The 12,285-nt window shown below is 53.0% G+C and overlaps 2 protein-coding genes across 2 annotated transcripts; one reads left to right on the forward strand and one right to left on the reverse strand.

The window, feature by feature from the left end:
- Positions 1-332: 332 nt before the first annotated feature.
- LOC106900017 (feather keratin Cos1-1/Cos1-3/Cos2-1-like) lies at positions 333-675 on the forward strand. The gene has a single exon (XM_014961974.1). The coding sequence runs from the start codon at positions 370-372 to the stop codon at positions 673-675; it is 306 nt and encodes a 101-aa protein (XP_014817460.1). The 5' UTR covers positions 333-369.
- A 5,527-nt stretch (positions 676-6,202) lies between these two features.
- On the reverse strand, positions 6,203-6,852 carry LOC106900016 (feather keratin Cos1-1/Cos1-3/Cos2-1). Its single transcript, XM_014961973.1, has one exon. It carries the CDS (start codon positions 6,826-6,828, stop codon positions 6,502-6,504), a length of 327 nt encoding a protein of 108 aa, XP_014817459.1. The 5' UTR covers positions 6,829-6,852; the 3' UTR covers positions 6,203-6,501.
- Between the last annotated feature and the right edge of the window lie 5,433 nt (positions 6,853-12,285).

The raw sequence follows: 12,285 nt of genomic DNA on the forward strand, positions 1-12,285 counted from the left end.
TGGAAGCTCTGTCGTCTACGGGGGCCAGGGGCTCCTGTCCTGGGAGGGGAAGCGCGGAGAATGTGTGGGGTGGTGTGGTGTGGGCGAGGTGTGGTGTGGTGTGGTGTGGAGAGGGGCTGGGCTGGTCTGGGCTGGTCTGGGCTGAGGGGCCTGTTGGGCTGTGGGCTGGGAAAGGGCTTTCCTGGGCCTGGCTCTCTTGGCATGGTGCCCGGGGGGTGAAGGCAAGAGGCGCATGGGCCTCCCTGCACGGCCTCCATCTCCCCAGCCAGCACGGGCCTGGGTGGCCTGGTGGTGGGTGGACAGGATGCTCTGCCACGCTCCCATGCTCCTCCCTGCCCTCTCTTCCAGGTGCACCTCCGGCCCCACAAGATGTCCTGCTACAACCAGTGCTCCCCCTGCCTGCCCTGCCAGCCCTGCTGCCCGACCCCGCTGGCCAACAGCTGCAACGAGCCCTGTGTCAGGCAGTGCCAGAACTCCACCGTCGTCATCGAGCCCTCCCCCGTGGTGGTGACCCTGCCGGGACCCATCCTCAGCTCCTTCCCGCAGAACACCCTGGTGGGATCCTCCACCTCCGCTGCTGTTGGCAGCATCCTCAGCTCTAACGGAGTGCCCATCAACTCTGGCTGCTGTGACCTCTCCTGCATCACCAGCCGCTACTGCGGGAGAACATGCTAAAGCTGCCCTGCTAAAGGACCCGCACAAAGACCCCCAGGAACCCACAAGACAAGACCCTCATGGACTGAGCACAGACAGCCTGGCCATGGCTTGCAGAGCCACTCAGCATCCAGGGCTCCAGCTGCACAGGCAGGCAGGAGGAGGCGCCCCTGGGCTCTCGGAACACATGGCCCTTCTCTAACTTGCCTCTTTCCCACTCTCTTGTCATTTTCTCGCTTCTCTCTTGTCTTCTGCTCCCCTGGCCCGTGAGCACCTGCCAATCCCCATGCGAGGAAGGACCTCCTGCCCCTCTCCCTCTCAGGGGCAGGCAGACAGGCAGGCACTTGCCTGCTGCAAACTCCAGCCTGGCCAAGGGACAAAGACTCCCAGCTTCCCCTGCTGCTCCCTGCACCATGGCCCCCACTCCGGGGACCCCCTTTCCCTCTTGCAACTCATTAAAGTTCTCATGCATCCCAACCTGGGCCTCTGCGTGCTCCTGCTCTCTCGGGACGCTCTCTACTCCTGGTAGAGAGAAAGGTGTCGCTCTGGGGCCATCTCTGAGGCACAAAGCAGAGCCATGGGCATTGGCACGCAAGGGGAGGGTGAGACTCAGGCAGTGGGCTCCTGTTGAGACACTCGCCCTTGCGGCTGAGGAAGATGTCCCTGGCTGCTGCTGAGCCAGCAGCCCTCAGGGCCTACCTTGCTGCATGCCTGCACACAAGTGGCCTCCTCAGGTTTCGAGCACAGCCTGCAGAAGGTGGGGAGCCCAACCACTGCCTGAGTGAGGACTCCATCTCCCCGGCCACGCTGGCGGGCAGTGGAGGCAGTGGGAGCTGGTTGTAACACGTCCAGCAGCGCCTGGCCGTCCTCCCTGCTGGGTGGCTCTCCCTTCAGGAAGACCCCTGTGGCAGGTGTGAGAGCGCTAATGGTGGTTGTGTGACAGGTTGCTCATCACGGGTCCCTGTGCTGCTTCCTGCCATCTCTCACCAGAGCAAGTCTGGCCGCAAGGCATCTGCAGCTACAACCTGTCCCGCCCTCAGCCAAGCGAGAGAGGCGGGCTATTCCTCATCTCCCTGCCTTTGTGGCTTCCAACTCCAAGCCGGTGCTTCTGCACCAGTCCCGTTCTTGCCTTGTCTCAGCCTCCCTTCCTTGCAGCTGTTGCTGGGATCTTGTCTCTCCCCAGTCAGGCTGCCAGCAGTTCCTCCAGCACAGCTGGAAGTGGGGGAGTTTCCAAGTGCAGATGGGAACTGTTTCCTCCCAGCTAAGAGACATCTCTCTCTCTCCAGGAGTGCGTGTGGGAACAGCACAGGAGGATGTGTGTCACCTGCAAAAGGGATGTCCAGAGGCCTCTTCCCCCTTTCACGCCCATTGCTCACAACACATCTCCCAGCCTTTGCCATGCGCCATCTGCAGCCTTCCCTCTCCCCAAAGGACAGCTCCTGGTTTTGCCGGAGGCTCAGGACTCCCCTTTTCCCCCTCCAGCACTCACCCTCCCGCTCACCCACAGGCCTGCTCCTCCCCAGCCTGACACGCCTTTCTCACTAGCACCTGCCACTCCCAACAAGGCTCTGGGGCAAAGCGGCACCGTGGCTCGCTCCCCACTCAACAAGCTGCTCAGGGGCCTCCCAGGAAGCAAGAGCTGAAGCTCTCCACACCCTTGTTCTCTTCCCCCTGCCAGCTCAAAGCCGCCTCCAAACCTCAGCCCAAGGGCTGGAGCCAACCATTCCGATGGCTGCCTGGCATCCCACACCTCTGCCCCGGGGAGCCTTTTGACACACATCCCCCACTGGTTAAAGCACTTGCTCGCCCATACTGAGTCCACCTCTGCTGGCCCCCGGGGGAGCAATTCCCCATACGGCTGTAAGACGGGAGCATCAGGTGGTACACAGAAGCCAAGGGATGCCTGAGGAGGGAAAACCATGCATGAAAGACAGTAATCACAAGTCATCTACAGCCTGCATTACTTTGCCTTGACCTCTGTTGCCTCCTCTTGCCTTGCCTTGCCTTGCCTTGCCTTGGCCAGCCTTGCCTTGGCCAGCTTTCTCTTGCCCTATCGGCAACTGTGACGTCACAGAGAAGCCCCTTGGCAGGGCAGGGCTGGAGCATCTTGGGGCAGGAGAAGGCTCCTGACACACTGACAGTGGTGGTATTGGTGTTGGTGTTGGTAGGGAACCCGAGAGAGAGCCCAGAGAGAGCGGAGGAGGCCCAAGAGGCGCACCAAGGCCTCCCCAGAGCAGCATTTGGTGGAAGAGTCAAGTGCAGGAGTGCATGTGGGAACAGCACAGGAGGATGTGTGTAATCTGCAAAAGGGATGTCTAGAGGCTGGAAGCTGCTGGTAGGAACCTACAGTAGAACCCTGCTGACAGTTTCCTGGACAAGGCATTCAGTGCTCATGTAGATGGAGACTAATATGGTGGCCAGAGACACAACCGTCACATCCATCTCCAGGAAGGCAAAAGAGTCCTTGATCTCTTCCCTGGCCACTCAGTGCATGGCTAGAGATAGGGCAGCATCTGTGTCAGAGCACACTTTCATGCCAAGCTTTTCAGCTTTTCTCATGCTTGATGACAGATATGGCTTTTGTCGTTTTCATTTCTCTCTTCTCCCTTTCATCTCCTCTCCTGTTTTCTCCTTCTGTTCGCTTCTCTTCTCTCTTCTTCTTGTCTCCCTTCCCCTTCCTTTGCTTCATCGTTCCTTCTTTCATAGCTGTTCAGTTTTCCCAGGACAAGGCCATTACAGTTACTCATTTCATTACTTTTTAGGAGTTTGAAATTCCTAATTATGCTCTGAATGGCTATGGAAATAGATGATCCCACAGCAGTGCTCTGTGAGAAAGAGCTGCGTGTAGGGCTTGGCAGGTTTTCCACCATGATGGAGGGACGGTTGGCTACAGTGCAATTCTGGCAGTGTCTAGCACAGGGCTCAGTTCAGCTCTTGGCCAGTAGGGTTTGGCTGCAAGGCTAGCACGGCTGGCATGGCAGGGAGTGATTGTAGCAGAGATGTCACTGGGCTGATGGTGCACCTGGGAGAAAGGGCAAGGGAAAGCAGAGTGTGGGATTGGGTGAGGAGCAGCCTGTCATCCCACAATGTGAGATTCAAGGTACCTTCTGTGTGAGGAGGTGGATGCATTGCAGAGAAGCCTAATAATTCATTGTCTTTAGGTCCCAAGGATCCTGTAAAGAGCAGCCAGGCCCATGAAGGGCTGGGTCATGGCCATGAGGCTCAGACCATTGCATACGAACTCTTCTTTTCTTTCATCATCCTTCCTCTTCTTGCTCCCTCTCTCCCTCTATTCATTTCCTCTGCCTCTCTCTTCTGATGTTTCATGTATGTGTCCCTAAGGGAGTTCTCTCTTCTACTGCTGTTTGAAATTTCTGTCCACGGAACACAAATGCAGTCAATATTTTGAAGGTGCAACTACTGTCATCCTACTAACATTAACAGGTAGTCCCTCTCTCTTCTGGCTGGCACATATAATGAAGTATGCTGTGGTCACTGACTTCTTCTCATATGTCAGTGCTGCCAAAGACCCCTCTTTCCTCCATTCTGGCTTTGATTTGTGGATACTGGGACCCAGGAGCCACCCTGGATGACAGGAAATTACAAGCAGGATACAACATTCTCAGCTGCTATGTGAGTCCCAGCACTAGGGCCAGACACAACAGTCTGTTTCCCAGGATCTTTGAGCAACAAGACAGTGCAATACAGTTGCCTTCAAGAGGCATCCCAGCATGAGGTGGTGGTCATTATTACACTGGACCACAGGGAACTGAGAGCTCTTGCCCTCACCACCTTGCTGTCCCCAACTCACATGTTCTTGCAGAATAACAAGGAACAGGAAGCCTTCTTCCACAAGAACTTCATCACAGCTCTAGGTTTGCTTCCTTGAGTCTTTCCTCACACTGTTGCTCTCTCTTGCTTTCTTTCAGACACTGTGGACCAGACCACTGTGACCCAGAAAAAGGGCCTAGTCATGATGGGATATAGACACCTTCCAGACCAGACCACTTGTACTTACCAGAGCTCTAACTTTCATATTACGATCTGATAACAGCAGAGGAGAGGAAAAATTCCCCTAGTTGTTGTCATATCTGGCAGCAGCTGGCTCCAAGAAGAGTAGGCCATTTGCCACATTGCCAAACACCTCAGTGAAATTCACCCTCCTGTGCCAGAGGAAGCCAAGACCTCCTTGTACCTCTGTGCTATGCACAACATCCTGGTGCTTGGGCCTTTCTTGGCTGTGCAGGCCCAAGGGAGCAGGTGCAAAGCCGAGCTCCAGGGAAGTGGCCTTCATCTCCCCCTGGCAGTGTCATTTCCCCTGTTCACCCAGGTATCTCCAGTTAGAGATTCCTTTTCTCATGCAGAAAAGAACTTGACGAGAGCCTGTGAACAGATCACTGAATCTGCCCAAATGGGGCATTTCTGAAGAATCTAAGGCGTGCTGCTTCAATGGAAACTGGACCTCTGAAACCAAGAAGGGAAAATCACCTGGAACAGGAAGGAGATATTCTGTATGTTTGGTCATCCTTGTGACTATCTGCATAAACTTGTCTCCACTCAGTGGGAGGAGATCACAGGAGGGCATTCGGGTGAAAAGTGCAGAGTTTCTCTTCCTGACAGCTTTATAGGACAGGACCAGGAGTGAGGCATGATGCATGATAAAGGCTGTCACTAAACAGGACATCTAGCTGTAAGTGACTCTGGCTGAGCATGAGCATGGAATCATATGGTGTGGAAGATCGCTTTGGTCAGCTGGTGTCAGCTGTCTCAGCTCTATTCCCTCCCAACCTTGGAACTGTTCTTCCCCTGCATCCCAGGATGGGATTGCACTTGCCATGAGCTGCAAAGAAAGAGTATGGGCTATTCTGAATGGTGCTCCCTCTCCAGTGCCATGGGAGGAATTGTCAGTCGCTCAACTGTGTCACCTTGCAGGCCCATGCAAATACGCTTTGTGTCCCAGAGATGACTGTCTGATGGGGACTGGGGATGTGCAAGACGCCTCAGCCCTGCAAATCTGTGTAATGAACTTCTAGTCACCTTATGGGTGTGACTGAAGAAGACAGGACGATCCTTGCCCTTGGATGCATGCCATGTCCCCTCGTTCTGGAGATGGGTGGGAATGTGAGCATGAGTTGTCTCTGGGCTCTAGCCCACCTGGTTTCTATTACTGTCCTCAAAGCCATGTACTGTCTCAGAATTCTACCCTGTAAAGCTCCATGAAGACCAAGACAAACTGCCTTGATTTCTTGTGGGGCTGCTGACTGCCCAGGGCCTCCTGCAGAAATAGGGTCCTCCCATGAAGACAGCACAAGTTAGTATCACTTTCTGTAGGGCATGCTATGAGGCCCAGGGTAATATTACTGGGCAGAGATGAAACAAGGGAGAAGGCTGATGGTGACTGGTGCTGGAGTGGCCAGGGATATCTTCATCAGCTCCAGGGAAAAGGTGCAAAAGAAAATGCACTGATGTGAGTCCCACCCTCCCCTTGCTCCTCCTTTTGCCTGGAGCAGAGTTGCAACAGAAGGAAGGAGGACTCGGAGGCCCAGGCTTGGATGCAACACAGTTTTATTGAGTGTAAAGAAGAAAAGGAGGGGGCTGAGAGGGTGCCCCAGGGGCAGCCACTAAGATGCAGTGGAGCTCCTGCAGGGTGTCCATCTGCCAGCCCGGAAGAGGGAAGGAGGCCAACAGGTTGCCACTAAGCTGGCATTGGCAGGTGGTGACAGGAAAGCTAAGGAAAAGAGAGAGAAGAGAGCAGAACGAGGAAAAAACGGCCTGAAGCTCTATCTCCTTTCCAGCATCATGTTCTGAGGCCTTGGGAGGTTCTTGCTCCGGATGTTGCCAGCAGGTTTAGCAGGGCTGACATCTGTTGCCACAGTAGCGGCTGGTGATGCAGGAGAGGTCACAGCAGGGAGAGTTGATGGGGACTCCGTCACAGCTGAGGATGCTGCCAACGGCAGCGGAGGTGGAGGAGCCCACCACGGTGTTCTGCGGGAAGGAGCTGAGGATGGGTCCAGGCAGGGTCACCACCACGGGGGAGGGCTCAATGACGACGATGGAGTTCTGGCACTGCCTGACACAGGGCTCATTGCAGCTGTTGGCCAGCGGGGTCGGGCCGCAGGGCTGGCAGGGCAGGCAGGGTGGGCAGCAGGGCTGGCACTGGTTGTAGCAGGACATGTCTCTGGGCCAGAGGTGCACCTGGGAGAGAGGGCAGGGGGAAGCAGAGCACGGGGACACATGAGGAGCACTACTGCACCCAGCCACGACGGGAACCAACGCACCTCCTGGACCAGCCAACGCTGCCCACCTCAAAGCCCACGAGACACCTCCACTAAGTCCCAGCCCCTCTCCGCACAAGACCTTCTCTCCCCTTCCCTCTCCCAGGAGAAGCAGCTCCCAGCCCTGGGCTCGCACAGCCCATGTCAGCCGAGGCGTCCATCGGGGAAAGACCTGATCTCAAAGGAGGAGGAGAAGAGGCTTCACACTCACCTGATTCCCAAGGAGCAGGAGGCAAGAGAAGTGGATGAGAGAGCAGAGACTTGCGCTGCCTTTTATAGTCGTCCTGCACTGCCTCAGGCCCAGAGGCACCCTTTGCGGAAGTCCTAATTTTCTGACAAGCTCCTGTCAAATGCAAAACATCCCAGCTAATGGGATGGGCTGTGTCCTGCTTTCCTGCGCTGCCGCCTTTTCATTTCCTGGCTGAAGACACGTGCTTTCCCATTTGAAGGCTTCTCTAAGTGCCGGCATGAGAGGCCTGCCTGAGGATTTCCGGGGCAGAAACACGTCAGCGCCGGCAGAAGACTCAGCTCCAGTGCTGATGGTGCCCTGTGCAGAAAGGTGATGTCACCTGGGTCATTCTTGTGGGCTTGTTTGTGGCAAAGTTGTCTGGAGATAAGCACCACTTTCAGGTTTCTCATCAGGATGCCCAAGGGCTCCCTTGGGAGAGGACATACCACATCCTTCTCTCTTGCTCCCCTCATTTCTCTCTGATGGTTGCTCACTGTTCCACACAGGTGGGCTTCTGCTGGCAGGCTTTGACGCTATAGACACATTAACGGTGCTCTCAGGACAGTTTTGGTGGGTTCATTTTCCTCATCCCCTCTCTGTGCAGTCTCTGTGGCAACTCAGGGAAAACCTTGAGCGCTTCTGGTGTCTGGTCCTTCCCCTGTGTACTTGAGTTTTGTTCTGTCAATATGGTCCCCAGCATCTCCTCAGTAGAGTCCACAGTTGCTGATGTTTTCCTGGCTTTATGTGCAGATACAGATTTTTGCATGGTTCCGTGTAGGCGTACATGAGAACATGTGTCAGTCTGTACTGGTGTGGCCCATGTGCAGGTCATCACTCTCCCCTGGTGTGTCCGTGAGCGCCACAGAGTAGAAGGTTGCAGTTGCCAGAAGGAGCCCATCTGCACCTGAATGGTGGTGCATTTTGCCTTGCAGAGAAGTGCCCAGAGACCTGAAATGCAGTCCCTGCCTCCCGTGCCCTACATTTCCTCGTTTATGTCAAAGGAGAAGGGCCAAGAAACCCTGCCTCTCTATGCAGGCTGTTGTCCCTGAATCCATCCCTCCAGCATGGAGTGTTTCTGGTGACTGGGCTGGAGCACCGGCTCCTCATGGCCATGCCAATGCCACCTGCACTTCTACACCTCATCAGCCTCATGGTGAGTGAGGCAGGGGCTGAGACCTGGTATCAAATTGATATTGGACTGAAGGGACTATGGTGCATTTGTTGTTCTACTGTGAGATGTAGGATGGTTGGAGAGACCCAACTTAGAGGCAGCACCACTAAAGGCTTCCCCCTTCCCTTTGTTGGCCTTGCTGAAATCAGTGACAGATGATGCTGCCAGGAGGTTTCAGCCAGACCCAACTCTACCTCCCATGGGAGCCGCTTTCAAATTTAAGTTCTAGTGCTTGGCCCCCACCACAATTACATCTCCAGGGGTTACACATCAGTGCCTGTGTCTGGACATAGGCATCACTGATCTTACTTTGGACCCTGACATGCAGGTGACTTCCCAGCTTGACCTAAGACCTGCATGTCTATGAATGCACTTGATGATTGCTGGCCTCTCTTTAACACTGATTAGTGTAATGAGACCTCATCCTGTCCTTGACTCACTCACTGACCCACTGTTATTGTTATTTAACCCTGGCTGGCAGCCAAGCACCACACAGCCCCTCAGTCACTCCCCCCAAGGAGATGGGGAGTGAATCAGAGGGTAAACGTGAAAAAAATCATGGGTTGAGACCAAACAATTCAAGAACTAATGAAAAATTTCAAGAAAAAAAAAACAAAAACAAAAACAAAAAAAACCCAGGAAAAACAAAAGAAAACAATTGCTCACCACTAGCCAACAGATGTTCAGCCAGTCCCCAAGCAATGACAGCTCCCACCATCATCAACCCCCAGAATTATTGTTGAGCATGAAATTATTCGGTGTGGAATATCCCTTTGGTCCGTTGGGGTCAGCTGCCCCAGCTGTGTCCCCTCCCAACTTCTTGTGCAGGGCAGTCTAAGAAGCAGAAAAGGCCTTGTCGCGGGGTAAGTGCTGCTTGACAACAACTAAATCATTCCTGTGTTATCAACACTATTCCCAGCACAAATGCAAAACATAGCCCCACTCTAGCTGCTGTGAAGAAACTCTTCATAGACTTTGTCCTAGCCAAAACCAGTACATTCTGCGCCCTTTATTCTATACCATTTTTGTCATGCTCAAGTCCTACATTACCTATTACATCTTAACCACCACCCAGTCTTCCCATCCTTTGATAGGGACAGACATACTTAGCTTAGAAGATGGACCACCCTTGTACAACATCCGTAAAATGTTCATAAACGCCCATAAATGTCGATTGAGTTAATTTAGTTTGTGCCTCTGGGCTCCTTCTGTTACAGTGTTCACTTAAGACAGAAGATGTGGTATGTAGCATGGAGTTACTGGCCACTAAAGCCAGCGTAAGTTGGGTTTTGACTGCACTTCTACTGCTTCTTGTGAGGCTTGTCCTCTGTTCGTTTGAGTGATTCCTGCAATAGTAGTTCCTGTAACATCCCCATAACTCCGATCATAGCTTACAACAATTTAAAGGCATATCTGTTACTATGTCCACCCCAACCTCTTTGGACCAGGGTTTAACATTGGAATAGATTCCTCCTATTGCCCCTGCTTTGGCATGGACCTATCCACAGATTGCAGTCCTGTAGGGTTGTACCTGCTGCAGTGTGGCCTCATCTACGAGCCACAGTCTCTTCAGGGCTACAGTTCCTGTGTCATAGACTTCTCCACGGCCATGGATGCTTTGAGGTGCTCCAGCATGGTCTCATGCACAGCCACTCATGCTTCCGGGTGTACCTGCTCCATCATGGACTTATTCTTGGGCCATAATTCCTTCAGAGGTATACCTTCTGAGGCACTGATGTAATCACAGCCACAGACGCTTCAGGGTGCCCTGCTCCCATGTGGACTCATCCACAGGCCACAGTCCCTTTGACTCAAGGGCAAGAGGGTATCCAGTAGCAGAGCAATGGATATGGTGTGAGGGGAATCTAACCAGGTTCAATGGCTCTGATGTACCTCAACTCCTATTTCAAACACAACAGTGTCTTCAGGAGTTCCTTGTCTGCACCCACAAGATTGTGGATGCTTCAGGGGTGCCATTATTTTAATAATTACCGTGAGATGAGGGGGGAGGTTTAGAAAGAAGTTTTTAAGTATTACAGGAAAACACATCTAGATGTGGGCATTAATAGTGAAGCCATATGACCTTATAAAACTCAGAACAACAGAAGTGAGTCAGGTGCAGAGACATAAACATGAACAACAGAAGTGAGCCAATGGTTTGAAGCTGTTGTGTAATCTGTGTGGAGACAGAGGGTCATGGGACACTGGGAAGCTCAACTTCCTGTGGTGCCCCCACAACCCCATACCTTGTTGTCATCAGCTCAGCACTGACAATAAACTGAGGAGTCCTCTTGCAAAATTGGGAATTTGTGCTTGTAGTGAGCATGTATTTTGGGTTTCCAAAGACTATAGACCACAGCTCAAAAGAGTTACCGGGTGTCTGTCTAGTGCCTTAGGACCTGGAGACTTGTGGGTTTGATTTTTGGGTGTTGAATGTAATGGCTGAGGTAATCCCAGTCAGCCAAATTCAAATTCAGAGAAAAAACATCTAATGCTGGGCATGCTAACTCTTCTGAATTAACTAAGTGGAACATTTTTTTGGGTAATGTTTGGACTCAGCCTGCAGCCCCTGACCACAGGTTGATTTTGTGGTGGTGTGGACATACAGGAGACATTGGATGTGTACATCTTCAGGCTCACCTCTAGGAATTACTCCTGCCCTTGGCCTTGGATGAGCTGTGGAGCAAGGCACAACTCTGTAACAGAAAGGCACAGCTCTGAAAAATGGTAGCTAGGAAGGACAGAGCAGAATGGAACCACTGATCAAAGAGGGTCCTTACCTCTTTGCCCTTTACCAGTGAGCAACTACTTGTTGTCCACAGGATAGGCCAGGGTGTAGATGAGGGACCTTCATGCAGAGGAAAACACCTTCTGGTTTTGTTTTCAACTTCCTACTTGGGGTAAGTTGATTTCCACAGTCCCAGACCTGGATAGCTAAAGTCCTCCTTATGAGATTCCTCCAGATCAATTACTCTGATATACTGGGGCTGTTGTTCCAACCCATGCCCAGGAACTACAGTCAAAGCTAGTGAAACCACTTTTGAACCTAAGCTGCCCAAAAGAGACGGCTCACAGATGCTGCCAAGTGCAGAAACATGTCCCACTGTAACCACCACATCCCAGGGCAAAGTAGGTGGATCTGCCCTCACACAGAGCCTTTCAGCATCAGAACTGAGTCCTGGCACGGATGAGGCCTTAGAGAGCCCGTTCCCAAGGAAAGGTACTCTATACTTGGGGAACATCAGGTACCACAGAGCAGCTTCAGGAGTCTGGGAGCTGGTTGTGGTTCTGGATCTGCCCTGACCCGTGGGGATGTTGGTTTCACAGGAAATTGAGACTTGAGTGTGTGGTTTACTGTGGCCTGGCCAAAACTAACTTGTGAATCACCTCAGCCCTGCCTGTCTGTTCAACAGCTGAGTGAAGCCAGATGCTGCACCAAGTGATACGGTGTTGCATGAGCATCTTGTCTGTAATACCTGTGCCCAAGGGAGCTGGAAATGCCCCTGCTTGGTGGCTGCTCCTGGGACCCAATCCCAGTCCTGGTGTCTCTCCTTCAGGACAATGTTCTGTCTGGGCCTAGTCCTCCAACACAGCTTCATTCAGAGCAGGAGGCACCCTATTCCCCAACAGCTTGCATGGCCTCCAGCTCCCCACTTGGGGTCAGCAGAAGGCAGGCTTCCATCTGCAGGGCATACTCCAAGCCTGAGGAGGCATTTCTGGGCAGAGATGCAGCAAGGCAGCCCCCGTTGGCCTCTGTCACTTGGGCAGTTGGCAAATGTTCCTCAGGTGCAAGGAACACTGCGCAAAGGTCCCAGTGCAGTGTGCCCCAAGCTGTCCTTCCTCCCAGAATAGTGAAGGGTGCCTATGTGCCCTTATGTCATGTTGATTTGACCAGAGCAATGCTGGATAGTTTGTAAAAACATCCTGAGAGGGAAGGACCACACAGAGGCTCAGGT

This window comes from Calidris pugnax, unplaced genomic scaffold (genome assembly GCF_001431845.1).
Source record: "Calidris pugnax isolate Ruff unplaced genomic scaffold, ASM143184v1 scaffold837, whole genome shotgun sequence".
Lineage (NCBI taxonomy): Eukaryota > Metazoa > Chordata > Aves > Charadriiformes > Scolopacidae > Calidris > Calidris pugnax.

Bases quoted from the DNA above. Each gene is read 5' to 3' on its own strand.
- LOC106900016 (XM_014961973.1), bottom strand. From the start codon at position 6,828: ATGTCCTGCTACAACCAGTGCCAGCCCTGCTGCCCACCCTGCCTGCCC.
- LOC106900017 (XM_014961974.1), top strand. From the start codon at position 370: ATGTCCTGCTACAACCAGTGCTCCCCCTGCCTGCCCTGCCAGCCCTGC.